Source organism: Coloeus monedula (assembly GCF_965178545.1).
Source record: "Coloeus monedula genome assembly, chromosome: 2".
Classification (NCBI taxonomy): Eukaryota; Metazoa; Chordata; class Aves; order Passeriformes; family Corvidae; genus Coloeus; species Coloeus monedula.
The window spans coordinates 96224452-96241008 of record NC_138782.1 but is presented as its reverse complement, the minus strand read 5'-3'; the positions used below and the strand labels follow the sequence as shown (position 1 = coordinate 96241008).

Here is a 16557-nt window from a genome sequence, read left to right as displayed (position 1 = left end):
CAATTGACAGGCAGTGGTGATGCATATATGCTTAAATGACTGAGACGGGATGCAGAAGGCCTGCAGTGCAAGCTAATAGGTATTTTTATTGTTTTTATCACACCAAACAGTGCAAAAACATGAAACACTTCCTGCCCTTCCTGTTGATGTTCTGTCAGTGATGTCACTTACACTCCACTAAAAGTTTCCAGAGCCACATAATTACGCTATGCTTACGGAATTCATATTCCCTTCCTCAGGTAAACATCCTGTTTGGAAATAAACGTGGTCTGGATGTCCAGGAGAGTGAAATTCAGGCACAAAGGAAGTATATTTGTAAACACAATCCATTGTTGACTGAGAGAGGGGCTTTTAAAGTACACCGGAAAAAAATTACAACCTTAAAAACAGTACTTCCAGAAATCTGTTTTGAAGAATGTTCATATATTTGATCTCTTACTGAAAAGGAAATGCAATACAAATTGGGGAATTCGAGCTATATACAATCACATAACTAGCATTCTTCTTTGAGGCAGCTATCTAATAGCAAGGAAATAAAACACTTAAATTAACCTATTATGTTCCAGGTCTGATGTATTAGGTAGAACCGATTTCTTTTCATAGAACTGTCTTTATTATTTTTAGGTGGATCTGAAATTTTTTTTTGCCTCTGTTATTTGCTACCAATTAATCCCATCACTCCTATTCGCTTATATATCCAATTCATTCCTATTTATCTTATACCCCTGATGAGACTGGGATGTAATTTTGAAAAGTATTTTTGTTACGTTTGCTTGACTTTTTAACATAGGAAGTATGTCTTTATCTTTTCTGTTATCCAGCACCAGCTTGTGCACCCTTTTGGTTGTTCCTGAGTTTTAGCCACATATCCTGCCTCTCTTCAGCTTTGTACCCAAGCCACAGGGACCTGACCGAGTGATGGGGTGAATGCAGCGAACGCTGATCTTGCGATACTTTGTCTATTCTTACATTACGTGACTCTGTGCTCATTTACTTGAGAAGTGCAAATCTATTTCTGAGCATTAAAATATCTGATGTGCGACACCAGATCTATCTTTGGTGTGTGTCATGGTATCCCCAACCAAACAGTCCAATAGTAACTTCATTTGTCCAAGTTGACAAATCAAACAAGGAAAAGTTGGTTTAGTATTTTTCCAGTTTACTGCAGCTGATTAGTAATTTGATGATACAAGAAGACCTTGATTCCAGGTTTCTCTCATTGGTCAAAGCTTGAGCTAGCTGAGCTCACAGAGAATGATGACTTATCAATTACATGGAAATCTTATATAGTAGATTAATTTCTTCTGATACCAAACTGAGTTTCCCTTCCTGGAAGGGGTGGTTGTGGTGAGTGTCAGAATACAACTGTATTTCAGTCTGCTTAAGACTTCTGTTTCCCTTTAATAGTGTCAGATCTTAGAAATGGTCTTGTATGTGGAGTGTGGAGATAACATGAGGCTCTCTGTTTACTACACAGTTGAAGAAACGTTTTTCTGTTCTGCTGCTTTCTGTCTGGAGCTGTTAAACTGCTTGTGGGATGGTCCTGATACCATGCCACAGCCAAACTCAGTGAACTGGGGAATTCTCTTCATGGTTTTGGTCCCATGCCTGTCAAAGCAACAGAGCTGAGTGTTAGAGCTGGCTACTTTACCTTGGGAGGGAACCACAGATGATAAAGTTAAGACAGAATATTTAGTATGTAGTTAATGCATCATTGGCTTTCTGTTCCCTTTCACTGCGGCTTTTGAAGAACTCAGAAGTCACATCAAACGCCACTAGCTAAACAGCCATCTCTCCACACCATGAAAAGCAAAGGCTGAAAGCACTTTGCATGACCGCCTCTTCTGCCTGCCTCCTCCTAACCCCTCAAATTTTATTCTTATCCATGCCATGGACACAGCTCTGCACACAGCCACCACCCCTGTTTCTACAATGTTCTGTATCTTTTCATGAGATCAGGTATTTGAATGAGGCTCAGCTCTTAGTGGTTTTAATCTTACTATCACCTTTCTCTTAAGAGCATGTAAAACCATAAATGGACAGAAGTTGTCTGACAAATCCTGATACCAATAGTCATGGTGAACAGAAAAAAGTATTACCAAGTTATGGAGTCAGTTAGAAAACCTATGAAAACAATGTACCTTAAACTCGAAATTCCGTTGTTTGGAAGCTAATTTTGTTTTTTCCAGACTTCATTGTATCAGTAGTTCATAGGTGGTGCATGTTTGTTTACATCCTCTTTCTCTGTAGATAAAACAACGTGGTAGAAGTGAGAAATGTTAGGGCAAATTTCTCTTTGTGTGTACTTTGACATAGTCCTTTTACTGAAGTTTTGTAATAACTTGTGTGCAACAAGTTATAAAATTAATCACTTCCAGGACCTAGTTTAACTTTTAACAATAGTTTTCAGTAAAAATCCGTCTATAAAATTCTTTGTCTTCTGAGGATTTCAGTTTACTCATTCAATTATTATCTTGATATAACTTCTTTATTAAAAGTTTGATTCTCTAATGAAGTGCATGGAGGTTTTCAAGATCTACTCTAGTTAGTTTTGTGCTATTCATAAATTTTGTATGTAGAAGTATGATACCTGCATTCCCAGTATTTGCATTAGTTACTATGTAAGAGTGGGCACATAAAATTGAAAGCATTGACCTGTAAGTGCTTGAATGTGAGTTAACTTCAGTCCTGTGATTTTCCCTTGATACACAAATGAAGCAGTATGTCAGCATTGTCGGGAATAAACACTCTGGGGGTCACTTCTAATGCCATCTTCTAGTTAACTATTTAACACCTTTAAACAAGACACTTCAAAAGTCTTATGCATTGGGGGTTTTTTATATCTGATTTTTATTTAAACAGATTTTGTGAGCTAAATTATATGCAAATGTAAAATTAGTTTCACATGTTTTCGTGATAGGAGAAAATGTCTTGTGGGCAATTTGCAGTGTGAGTCATAAAGGTGACTTGTAATTGTCTCTTGTTTGTTCTTCTATCAACTATTCTACATTAAACTACTTAAATATTTAATGTTTTTCTTTTTTTTTTCTCTCTGATAGCATGGAGGAGTGTATGTAAAAAGAAGTGCCAATTTCAATGAGAAAGAAATGAGAGCGAAGTTGCGGGCCCAGATGAAAGCTGAGACTCCAGTAAGCTTATACCTTCCTTCTCATTTCTTTGACTTTTTTAATGGCAAAGGCTTATTGGAGAAAAGAGCCATGCCCGATATCCACAAACTACTAAGATGGTAATCATGGATTTGTTTTCTTTCTGTGTTTTTACAGTTACTTTCTGTGACTAGAGTGACACCTCTAATTAAACTGAGGAAAATTTGACTGGTTCTTTATGATTGATGGGAACTTTGTGATCCTCTCTGTAGAGGACAAGGGGGATCTGGACTTAGAACGTGAACTATAGTACTTTGCTTGAGAAACCACTATTTCAAAAGAGAAAGCCTCTGTTTCTAAAGACAACATTTTGACTACTGTGTGCTTGTCAGAGACTGATAACTCTCAAATTTTAGAAGTCAAGAACCTTTCCTACCAAATGCTAATTAGTCATCACAACAATCAGTCATTTTTAATGGCAGTGACATCTTAGAATTGAATAACTTTGTCTGCTATGCCTGGAGGAGGGAAAAAAAACCCAAAACAAACTCTTGATAATTTTCTATTTGAAGAACGACTGTTACTGCCAAGTGACTTTTCTCATGACTCCCTGTATGGTTTGTGGCTCAGTGGTTAGAATCACTGTGCTTTGCTTCCATTACTTGCAGTGCATTAAATTTTTTTCTGCCTTTTTGGCCAAGCTGCAAAAAAACAACTAAGCAAGCCTTGATCTAGAACAGTTAAACTTCCCTTTTATTTAAAATTGTGTTATTAGGACTTAGACTCCACGTATTGTCAAAACTTTTATAAAGAGTGCATGGGTTGTTTTGACATTCATAGTAGTCCTTTCTTTTTTCTTATTTGGAGATAGTGGGTTTGTGTTTGTGCATGTGTCTGTGTTGAAAAAGTAAATTGACCTTGTGCTTACTGAGAGACTTAAATGAGTAAAGTGTCCCTGTTTCAGACAGTGCTCAAACTCTTTTTGTCTTGAACTAGGAATTAGTGGGATTTTTTTGTTTTAATTAAGTAAGGGCAGTTCTAGGTGTTAGCATATAAGTTAGGCCAGAAATACATTATAACAACTAAGCTTTTGCTGTCCAGTGTCTAATCAATGATGTCCATAGAGAAGAAGGTCATGTTCAGTGGTGGCAACCTGGGCCCCCATTACCGGGGAGGGTCCTGGGATGTAAAGAGGTTCTGTTGCCTTATTATTTGCCATATGTCAGTGGTAAAGATTCTACTTGCAGTGTAATGAAATAAGCAAAGGCCACTTGCAGGCTGTGTGAAACATAGTTGTAGTCATCCTCCTAAGCAATTCTTCCCCCTGCAGGTTAAGTTCATTTTTGTTAGTCTGGATGAAATAACCCAGCAAGGTGTTTTCCTGCATAGGGCTATGGATTTCTTGATAGCTAAAGAGACAGCTTGTGCTTGAGTCTGGCTTTCTTGAGTCTTCCCTTTGCACCCCCTAAAAAGCAGGGGTTTATTGTTATTATAAGGTTCATTGTGGTAAGAGTCTTAATTGAAAGTCTGTGTTAAATTAATCTCCTTTGTAAAAATGTGTATTTTTCTTTTAATACAATCTTGGGAAGATGTGCCTAGAAACCCATCAAACTATGTCCTTGGAAACCTGCAAATGTTGTTCAGTCTTGCTGCAGTGTGTCATTTTAGCGCAGTTAGAATGTAAGGAGAGGTTTAAGCATAAAGCTTTTCTTCAAAGATACAACTGATGTGGATTCTGCTTTCCATGTAGTTAGTAAGGGAAATGAATCCAAAAGTCTTTGTTTATGGAATCATCTTTCTTCTCCCTCCTGAGTAGTGTGTAGATTGAAAGCCCATACCTAACCTATCAAAGCTAATGCCTAATAAATGTGGGACCACTTGGGTACACTTGTTTTTTGCTGCAGTTTAGCTCTCTGGGAGTTTGGTGGTATTGGAAATGAGCAGAGAACCTGGACATGCATACCAGGCAGTTGTTGCCATTTGCTTCATATTATAGGTGTTGCAGTATAGAAGAGAAATAAGTGTAACTGCTGCAGGAATTAATTGTTTAAAATCTCTCAGTCAAACCATATAGGGAGTGACAGTTAAATTTACAAAACCAAAGCTGTCAAAAGCCTATTTACTGAGGCAAATATTTGCATCTGCAGGAGTAAAAGACACAGACCATTGAGCTGTCATTGAGGGAAGACTAAACTTCCTATAGGCCACTTTATCTGAGAATTTAAATGTAGTTGCTACTAAATGGTCTTTAACCAACAGTTACTACTGTGAGAAGAACATGATAACCTGTGTCCTTGCTGCATTATTCATTCAGTTCTGCAACTTATCATGACATTCACAAGCAACCATGTTGCTTTTAAAATGAAGACATTTTGATCAGTCAAGCAAGTATGTCCTGAACTCATCAGCTTCATGCAAAAAAATGCTAATCTGTGACTGGAATTTTTATACACTATATGCTACAGCTCAGGGTGGCCTTTTCCTCAGTTTAGTGGGCAGTTGGTGTAGCTTAGTCATTCTGTGTGTAAGTGGTAGAGTTCTTTCTTTAATGTAGTGCTAGAGATGAGCTGGCCTTTCAGCTGCTCAGGAAAGATTTATACACCAATAAAGAAGAGATGGACAGGAATCTGTGTTAAAGGTCACGTTGTTATTTACAGTTTCTCTCCACGTACAATTTAAACAAAAGAATCCAGATGATTAATGTTCAGTCTGTCTGGAGCCATCCCTTTTACCATTAAGAAACTGAAGATGTGTAGGAAGACAGAAGCAGTCTTCTGTTCTTCTCAGAATAGCAAGCTCTTTACTGCTTCACTGCAGACTTTTTTTTTATTATTGTTAATGACAAGTAAATTGGAGTTAAAACTGACAGGCAAAGTAAGGCTGCCTCTTGGCCTCTTACATGCACAGTAGAACCGGATTAGTGCTCTGGCATGTCTCCTTTTGTGTAACAGCGGTGGACTGGCTGATTCTCCTTGCTCACCTTGTCTTACGACTTCCACCCACCTGTCTGCTATAAACAGCCCCTTTTCCTGCCCTCTGGTTTGCAGCCAGTCCACACCTCTTCCCAGATGCAGCACAGCAGTGTCAGGCACAAAACTGATGCCAGACTGAAACACTGTTGCACCTGTGTTTTCTTAGTGGGGATCTTGAACTAATATATTTTCTTACGTCTTTCTGGAAATCACATTGCTTCTCAAACTGTCATTGAATTATACACTTAAATGGTGCATTATTGGGCCTTTTGTTGGCAAAACTCACTCAAGATGATGTGATTTGGTTTAAAATTCCATAAAATTTGACTGATTGCTAACAGATTGCAATCTTATGTCTTGTTGTGAGAGCAGAGACTGTCACCATGTTTAAAGAACACTTTTGTGTTAATGTTGTGTTAATGTAAGCCATAGATGAATGTAAGCCCAAAATGAAGGGGTATCCAGCTGACACTTGATATGCTCAATCTACTTCATTTATAAAGAAAGTTAACTCTTCTGAACAGCAAACTATTCAATTTGGTAATTGAAAATGTAACTTCTATTTTTTTTATTAGGCATCAAGAGTAGGAAATCTGCATTCTGAGATGTGGAATTTAACCCTGTACAACCAATATTTAGCTGATCACTATGTGTTTTGGTTTTGTCATTCATTCAGTCATAGAATAAATCATTGTCATGTGAAGAAATGCCAGTCAAACAATAAAAACATGGAGGAGACATGCATCAATACAACTGCTATAAGGCTTAATGTAATAATTTAGTGATATAGGTACTAATTTGCAAATCCCTGACAATTGTAAATCACAGATGTCCTTGCCTGCTATTCCCATATCACCTTTTGTATTTTGTTCCACTTACACCAGATAGGCTTTCTTCTACCATATCCTTTTCAGTTATTGATCTGAGTGGCAATGTTTCTTATCCAGTTCACTAGAAGCATTCTTTCTAGGCAGTGGTCTAAACAGATGCAGATATGAATCTGTCTAGCTGTCAGGATACAGTAATAGTAATAATAATATTAAAATTAAGCAAGTGCATTGTTTAAGACAATTTTGAATTTTGTAAATTAAAATATTTGTTTTCCCCTTGTCACCTGGGACGAGCACAGTAAATGCAAGATACCTTTAGTCAGTACTTACCACTTCTTGATGCCCTGTGCTCTTTTGCAGAGTAGCGGCTACTCACTGCAGGACATTTTCCAAAGCCCTTGGCCACCTTTTCTAGCTGTATGTCTATGGTTGTTCTGTATTCCAGGGACTTGATTGTTGCTTCCCTGCTTTCCCCTGCTTTGCCCATACCATCTCAATTTGTGGCACTCTGATCTATCTCAGGGATTTCCTCAGCTGCCCTGTCCTCTCTCTGGAAGCAGAGGGCCCCCTTAGTGCTGTTGCTGTTTCTTTTTGCCTGTGAGACTTTGACAGTGCCAGGGAAATGAAGTGTTGCTATTTGGAGCAATGCAGTTACCATCTTCCATTCAGTTCATATGTGGATTGTGGCAAGTGCACTGACATTGCACTGGGGACTCTTCAGGTAGCCCCTGCATCTTTTTTTTTTTTCTGGCTCCAACAAGAATCAGTAGGGTTCTACTAAATTAATCCTGATCCACTCCTTGAAGCTTTCAAATTGAGGAGAGACACCAAGTTTACTGGCACCCACCCATTCCACAGAAGGAATGAATGTACCACATACCTGAGCATAGGGACCTATTGCTTGGGTTAAAATTGGTGTCTCAATGAATCAGGGACTGCAGTAATCCAAAACTATCTCTGCTATTTTGAACATAAGCACTGTATTTTGCAGTGATACAGTGTGTAACCTTTATGTAGCTAATTGCCCTAATTGAAAAATCTGTATTAAAAATGGCCTAAGCTGCAGCTAGTGTTTCTAGGCAATTAAAGTGCTTCTACAAGTTCTTATTCCAAGTTCAGGGGAGCTTATTTAGTTATTAAAATCTTAAAAGAGATTTGTAGTTCTTACAGTCTTTGGAAATAGTGCTTAAGGATTTAACTTCTGCTGGCCATGGTGGGAGAAAAGCCAGTTTACAAGTGGTTCTGGTAGGCTGAACTGTACTGGCAGGATATCTTTGTCTTGTGCAGGACTGTATGTGAGTATAAGTAGGTCATCTATTTACATTCATGATTTTACTGTTAAAATAGTCCTGATGAGCTGCACAACAGGTTAATATGTGCTGAATTTAAAGCAAAGGCCACTTCTCTGTCTTGTTGGTATGCTTTCAATTCAGAGATACTCAGATTCTGGTCAACAAACCTGTTCAGCTGCTTGTGTTTTAGAGGTTTACAAGAATAAGTAAAATATAATTTCAATCCCTGGTTTGTATTACACACATAGGACTGGAGTGAGTAGATACTGTTCCCTGTTGTGTAATCAGCTTTTGGGGGTGATTATCTGCTTTGAAGACCAGTAACATTGTTTCCTGCTTGTAAGTGCTGACCTAGCCACCAAGAGCAGTGTTCGTGTCCTGTGCGCTTCACTTCCTTTGCTCCATTACCTGTTACAGTCACTCTATTACCCTTTAGAGCTGAGCAATGCAGTCTTTAATGGGAATGAAGGGTTGGACCACCTCATCTTGAAGGACCATTTTAAGCATCCAGATTACAAGATTTGAACATAAGCACATTTATGAAAAGAAAAAAAAAATGCATCTGGATTTGAATATTATGTCCTTTCCAGCTGCATCTGAAAAGTTTTACTTAGTCACTTAAATATCTCAACATTATACTTCATAGATGAAATGTATAGATGACTGGGGAAGTGTGGACTACAGCTGGCTCTAAGGATTCCTGTACTTGTCCCTGTACTTACGCTACTGTTACAAAAAGTAAGCACCTTGTCTCTTAAACCCATTTTCTTTTTTCCCTCACCACCAAATCTGTATGCATCTTGGATGTCTGTTGGTCCTTGAACATTCTTGGACTTCACCTGCATCTGCAGTCTGTCAGTTTCCCCCAAACATACTGTGACAAGTACAGCCTTTCCTCTAGGTCTCTTTACTCTACTGACACTGGTTTTGCTATTTTTTTTTTTTCTTTTTCTCTGTCAGGTTCTAGACTATGTACTTAGTTCTCCTTTGTCTTGATCTCCAGCTGGCTTCTCTGGTTGGCACATTTCCTAGGTTTCTTCTCACCTCTGCATTTTAGTGCATTTTTCAACCTTCCTCACTGTGGGGCAATTCTGGAGAGGTCATTTGCTGGGGCTGTCTTTTGGCATTCAGCTCTTTCTGTAGCTGTTCTGCAATCATTAAGTGTAAATGCCAGCACACACCGATGTTTTGTGGGCCAGAAGCACAAAGTTGCATTCCTGTGTGTCTCTTTTGGAGTTTTTATTTAACTTTGCATCTTTACATGATGTGCACTCCAATTATCAAAGTCTCCATCTAATCACTGGTAATATTCCTTGGACTGTTTCGTAAATCTATTGTCTCATTTTCTTTCAAATGTTTCTTGAGACTCCTTTCTGCAAAGTTAATATATTAAGTATTTACGGCAGGCATTTTACTATGAATGTGTCATGTTCAACTCCATACCAGTTTTCATTTATGGCCATAGTCTCTCCTGCACATGAGTCTCCAATATGAAATTTCCACTGTTTAAGTGATGTTTTGCAACAGCTTTGTTTGTAGGAAATTATACAAGGCACAAACACACACAAAAGCCCCAAAACCCCTCTGTTCTGTTTCAAAAGAAAATGGAAAATTCGTCAAATTTGACTGCTCCTGTTTGGGTACATAATTTTACAGACATATGCAGATGCTTAGGCAACCTTTACCTGTGTAGGGATTTGAGAACCCATAGATAGTTTGGTGCTGAACAGGCAAGCAAAGGAATTTACTTGGGAAATATAACCTTGCAGATATGCCTGCTTAAAGGAATGTGACTTTAAAGTTCAAATTTCGCTGAACTATGAGTTTGAGTTCCTAATATATTTAATATCCAAGGCAGTGAGAGACATAGAGGCACATAAGATCTATCATAATTTCAATTAATACTATTTCTGATTATGAATGAATTATCATATATTTCAGTATAAAGAAATACTAGAGGCAAGATCACTATTAAAGAAAAAAAAAATTGGTCACTTTTTGATGTATTTGTCTATCTTTTCAAAATCTTTTAAAACTGATACTCTTGTTGATGTCAGCTGCTCCTGACTTGCTGACTTTTGTTGATACATGCTCTCTCTGTTTCTAAATCACATGGAGTATTTTCTGTGGTGGATTTTCAAAGGAAATTATTTTGAACCTCAAACAGTAAGTTTCTTAAAGCTAAGTATTCTGATTTTCTTTTGATCTTTACAATAGTCAATAGTGTGAGCTAAATACAATATGGACCTATCAAGTGTTGATAATTTTTGTAAAAGCAGTCAGTTTACATTCGTTATAAGAACTTGTCTGTTTTGTTTCTTTTTTAATTCCACAGATGTATTTAGTGATTTTTCCAGAGGGGACTCGTTACAATCCAGAAATACCAAAAGTCATTGCGGATAGTCAATCATTTGCTGAAAAGGAAGGTAAGCATAAAGAATTTTTGAAATAATTCTTTTGTTATGGTGCTAACATATATTATATAAAATTGTTACATAATGTGAAGATCATCTCACCTTAACTGGACTTTTAAAGCTGCATGATTGGTATTTAAAGATTTAGAATAGTATAAACTACTGTTTCTCTTACAAAGCAGGATTATAGTAGTTTATATACAGACATTTCATGCATTTCACAATGTACAATAGTAACAGTACTCCAGAAGGCTCGCTGTAGTTTCCACCTGTAGGTGTGTATTTACTTATTTTCTTGCTCCTTCAGATTGTGAGAATTTCCTACACTGAATCAGGGCACTGGTCCATCTAAGTTAATATTGTAGCTCCAATTACAGTTGTTAGTCAATATAAAGAATATTTTGCATAGAGCTTGTTGTGCCTTAAAAGAAAGAGTCTTCCATCATTTCACTTTTAATTAGTGTTAGTACTCCTATGGCATTTTAGTTTTGTTCCTCTCTCACCTTCCAATCTCACTGTTCCTTGGTTGAACTTTATTGAGGAGTCGCTTTGATTGTTGGCATTGTCTCTATAACCACAGATGGAATTACTTCATCTTTGGAAAGGCTTGCAAAAAATCCAAGTGTCCCAAGATTTTTCATATTTTCTCACATCGTTTGCACGTAAACTTCAAATCCAACAGTTCAGTGAACATGTTTCCTGATTTTGTTTTTTCCTGTTGACCAAAAGTGAATTAATTCACTCTAAAAGTAAACAAATAGGCCTGGTAAATTCATCTCTGTGACACACTGAAATGAATTCACAAGTCTGTGAATCAGCCTGTTGATATAATCAAGCTATTAAGTATTGTTAACTCTTGTCCAAAAGGATATATGCTTTTCTTCTCCATGGGAAGAATGGAATTTGTTTGCGTGTATGAGCAGGAGAGCTGAAGTCATAATGTATTTGTTCATCGCTTCAGTTTCCTGTCGGAAATGAAAGTCAAATGTTTCATTTAGGTTGGTGGTTCTTTGAGAGTTCAGAGGGAGGGGGGTGTTTGATAGGATTTTTTTTCCTCTCCTTCTTTTTCAGGGAAAAGGCTCTCGTTGTTTCACTGTTATTTTATTTCACCTTTTAATTATATCTCTGCACTCTGTGAAACAGTAAAACACTGCTTTTGTGCTTTCAGAGCACCTGTTTGTTTCTTCAGCTGCTTTTCTCTCCAGTACTGGTCTGTTTTTATTTTGCAAGGATTCCTCCTTTTAAAAATTCTCATGACAAATAATTATTAAACAAGAAGCATCTCCAACTCTGTTGCAGAATCCTCTTGATCTGCTTCTCCCCACTGCTAAATTCTTTCGTTGTTGGCCTCTGCCCCACTTTTTATGTGGGGAGAAGGGGAAGCAGTCTGTGTTCCCCTAGCCCCTGCTCCACTGCATGTCCACGCAGAGATAGATACTCCCTGGAACTGGAGCATCCCTCATGCAAGTGTGTTGAGAAGCAGAACTGAAAGCAGAACCAGACTGTTCTGAAGGCTGAGCCTCGAGCACGAACCAGCCCAGGGCACATCCCAGTACGCCGGGAACTGTGGGGACAGGGAGCTCCACGGGGCTGCTGGCAGGATGTGATTACAGCTCCCCAGGGTCCTGCTGCTGTGCGGTGCTGCTGGCCTGGCTCATGGCTTGTCCTCAGCAACCCTGGTGTCCCTGTGGTGGTGGCTGGGTTCTGGGGCTGCAGCGTGGGAGCCATGGCCACAGGCCTCGCCATGGGCAGGCTGAGCGATGGCCATGCTCCCTGGGAGTGCTGTTACGGGATACTGCTGAGCTGGGTCAAAACCACACCTTTCCATGCTTGTCCAAAAGATCCCAGACACTACTTACTTCCTACAGTTTTAGGAAGGGTAGTAGCACCGGGTAGTTTTGCCAGCCATAGGAATGAGGAGGACATACTGTAACCTACGGTTTAAATAGAATTGCACTTTATTCTTTGTGGGGATATAATGAAGTCTAATAATTTAGTCTTGTCATCTTAGTATATTTGTTACAGAGCACAGTGCTTCAGTGGGGGTCTTACAGGGGAATTTGTTTGTTTGTTTTGTTCCTTGAAATTATTTTTTTCCCTATATTTTTGTTCAATTTTATGTTGAGAAAATACTGCAAGTGTAATACTGGAAAAACGGTTTAATTAAGAAGAATTAAACTAGAAACCCCTGTTAGAACCAGAGCTATTACCTCCAAAGATAACAAAGCTATTCCTAGAGCACAAGCATAACTCTGTGTTTATGATACTGTCTGAAATACTGGTTTTGACATTAATGTGTGTATATGTTTTAGTAGTTTTGCAGAGAGGAAGTATAAAAAGGTTTTTGTGGGACTGTACTTTTACTCTCCATGAGCTGCATTCTCTTTGAGAGAAGATTCATTGGTTTGGGCAGAATTCTACCTGCTCTTAGTGGGACCAGTTGAAGAGCTGCATCTCATATCTTGATGTTCTTTTTAAGTTCTGGATACAGTTACTGTCTCTTTACAGTTGATTATAGGACCAGTTCAACAAAAAGAAATTTTAAATTAGTTTTTAAAAAGCTGAGATTGACATACAATGAAGTATTGTGACATTGCTGATTTCAACTATTATGTCTTCACTCATTGATATGAATATATAAATAAATCTTAACTCTATATGAATAGGATGGAAGGATATCAAGCAGCAAAAAAATTTAACCTTGAGGTAGCGCTTGAAAGAGAGGCGACATTTAAAAATACCAATAATAATTCACGTTACAGTGTGTTTTGCCATAGGCTGGGATTCTACACAAATTCTTGATTTCTAGCAAGAGCAGATGGTTTTTTTCTTTAAGAAACAAGCAAACCAAACACAAGGTGGGTCCATGTTGGGGTCTCCCCCCCTGCCATGTAGCCCTGGGAGAGGGGCCCTGAGGGGAGACACGGAGTTTCCCTGCCCCTGGTCAGTCTCATTCCCCATTGGTTGTTTTGTGTTCCCCGGGGTGGCCAAGGACCCTCGGGTCCCATGACTGGAGTTCCTGAGCACCGCCCCAGCCATGCGGCTGGAGAAATAAACATCTCTGAAACATCTGCCACAAATCTGTCCATATATATTTCCTTTCCTCGGGACTCCTGGTTTGATATATGCGTGTTACAGTAATCCCCGCTGTAACAGGTCCACTGTAAGTTCTGTCTACAATTGTATTCAGTGAGAATAAGCAACAGAAAGTTGCTTACTTCCAAGAGTACTGATTTTATGGTGATGAACTGAGAATGTTGTCATCTAAGGGCAATGCTAGTAACTCCAAAAACTGAAGGACTACTCAAACCTTTACAAGTGGCAGAAGATTCTCCTCAGATCAGAATCTTACCTGGGATAGAAGGTAAATTCAGAATATGTTTGATTGCATTGGGAAAGGAACTTGTTGACATTTAAAAATGAAAGCAAAAATGATGTCTCTAAAATGAAGCTGTTTGGTTATTTGTGGTAGGGTTAATGCAGGAAAATCATAGAACAAGTTAAATTTTGTGGACTTAAGAAAATTAATCCAGTATTTATATTTTTTGGCTAAAATAACAATATTTGCTAGGATTTTACAGCTACAGCAAGCCACATAAACCATGTGTTGCCAGAATATCAGATGTAGGTATGTGTTAGGTTTTCTCATTTCTGATGGAGGCTTCCAAGCTACAGGGCATATCTGCCACGTAGCTGGATTTGAGCATGATACACTTCATCATCCTCTCCTGGCACAAAGTAGGTGCCTCAGTGAGATGGTTCCAGCAATTGCTACCAGAATGGGCTCTCCTTCCATGTTTCAGTATGGTTGGTGTTTCTGATGATACATCTTGCAGCATTCCCATAACCAAATATTTCTTCCTCTGCTCTCTCCAAGAACTGAGAATGTGATGGCATGTGTTTTGCCCCTTGTCTCCTGAGCTTTTGCCTTCCAATTTCCAATATTTAAGTATATAGTCAGTAATCGAGTTTGCTTTTGTTTTCCATTGCATGGGAGTAGTCAGCCAACATGGTTCCCATCTTCGAAGTCTGATGCAGTCATTCTTTCAGCTTACATATTGGTGATACCTTCCAGGCTCTGGTCTATGGGTTTAGGCATCTTAAAAGTACAGGACTTCCTCCACACTAGTCAGTGAGCTTGAGTTGCTGAGTCTGGGGAGTCTTAGTATGTAGGTGGCACTCATATTTTCATATGGATTTAACTGAGCTTGTCATAATAATGGAAGTGGTAATTTTTATTGGATCTATTTAATTCAAACTGTACATCTTTTAAGCCTGGGTCTTTTTAACAAGGACTATAGAGAAAAATGTCTATAAACCCTGCAAAATACACTATTATTATTTTTTGTACCAGCTTCTGGTATAAAATTTATTTCATTTTTATGTACCCAAAACATATATTTTTTATCATTTTGTAGTAGTCAGTCATAGAATCATAGAATATGCTGAGTTGGGAGGGACCCATCAGGATCATTGAGTCTGAATCGTGGCCCTGTGCAGGACACCCCAAACACCACAAATTTTTTAGGTTTAGTAGACTATGAATTTTATCAAAATGTTAACAAATGGCATTTTTAAAATTTGAAAATAAATAGAAATAATCCAAAGCCAAAGGGGTCAGAAGCTTCTTAAATGTAACTTGGCTTGTTTTTGCTAAATAAAGACAAAACAATCATCCCTGGTGAAAGGCATTTTTGGAATTTTGTATTGATGTTTGATTTCTAACAAAGGTCATTTCATCAAGCAAACATTTAAGGTATTCATTTATTATCTTCTTTGGTTTTACGCAGAAAAGTTGCTAATGTAAATATTTTTTAATGCTAAGTTTATCTTGACAAATATCATGCTTTCTGCTAATATGTTTGTGTATGCAGGATATGCTTATCTCAAAATTGTTTTACAGGTCATGTAAAAAAGAGGTGTTTCAGCATAGCTAATTGAAAATGCTTCCCTTCTAGATCTTGGCATTAGTTTTTGATTGTATTCTAATGCAATTCAAAGCATTCAATATCCATAAAAGTTATTTAGAATTGTCTCTGAAGAAAATAGCTTTTGGTGGTATTTATTCTATCCTTTCATGAAAGCAGGCTTAGTCTAAAAGTGCTCAGTAAGATGTGGACAAAGAATACAGTTTTTAAAAAGAATGGGTTATGGACCTTGAGTAGCATTTGAGACCAATCATTAGAATGAAGTAAGGGTCTGTGTTATTAAAAGTTATCCTTGGGAAATTAAGTTAGGAAAACAAGAAGCCATATTGTATTTCTGTAGATACCCATGATGGAAGAAAGTGTACCAATGTGTGGTGTCTCCATGCCTTGCTGTGGGCTGGTCATACTCTTCCTGAGGGGATTCATTGCATTCCCTGTATACTTCAGTTCATGGTAACAGAAAAACACTTTTTACAAGTGCATGCAGTTTTTTAATACTGCCATCAGCTGAGTCCTGTTTCTGTAAGTTGATGGAATACTAGCATACAAATGGATGAGCTCTCCCATCATTTGTTATTTTATAAGTCTTACTATGGACTCTGGTTTCAATATGTAAAGCTTTGAATCACTGGAGGCATTCCAGAAAGCTGGTGGGAACTCAAGAGCTGGGTGAGTACTTGGGACACTGCATGTAACTGTAGAGCTTTCAGTCTAATATCATCACTGCACACACGTTCACATGAAAAAGGAAAGATCTAATTGGTCTTGAAATCAATTCATTGATTTTCACCCTGGTTTCCATTTTTGTGTACTTGAAAGTTGAGTTTCAAGTACATGATTTCATGGGGAGGGGAGAGAGGTGTGGAGACTTCAAACTAATTCTGACATCCACTTTCAGTGAGCACTTAACTTTTGTTGGTGAAATGTGGTAATGCTAATATAATGCACATAGAGTATTCTTCATTTAGAGCTGAGGATTTTTATTGTTTTCATTTTAAAATGTGGTGTGTGCAC

General features: G+C 38.1%; 1 protein-coding gene across 1 annotated transcript in view; it reads left to right on the top strand.

The window, feature by feature from the left end:
* AGPAT5 (1-acylglycerol-3-phosphate O-acyltransferase 5) overlaps positions 1–16557 on the top strand; it is a 55798-nt gene that overhangs the window by 17717 nt on the left and 21524 nt on the right. The window contains exons 4-5 of the mRNA XM_082303397.1: positions 3060–3149; positions 10537–10627. Of these exons, the coding sequence (XP_082159523.1) occupies positions 3060–3149; positions 10537–10627 (181 nt within the window). The remainder of the gene's footprint in view (positions 1–3059; positions 3150–10536; positions 10628–16557) is intronic.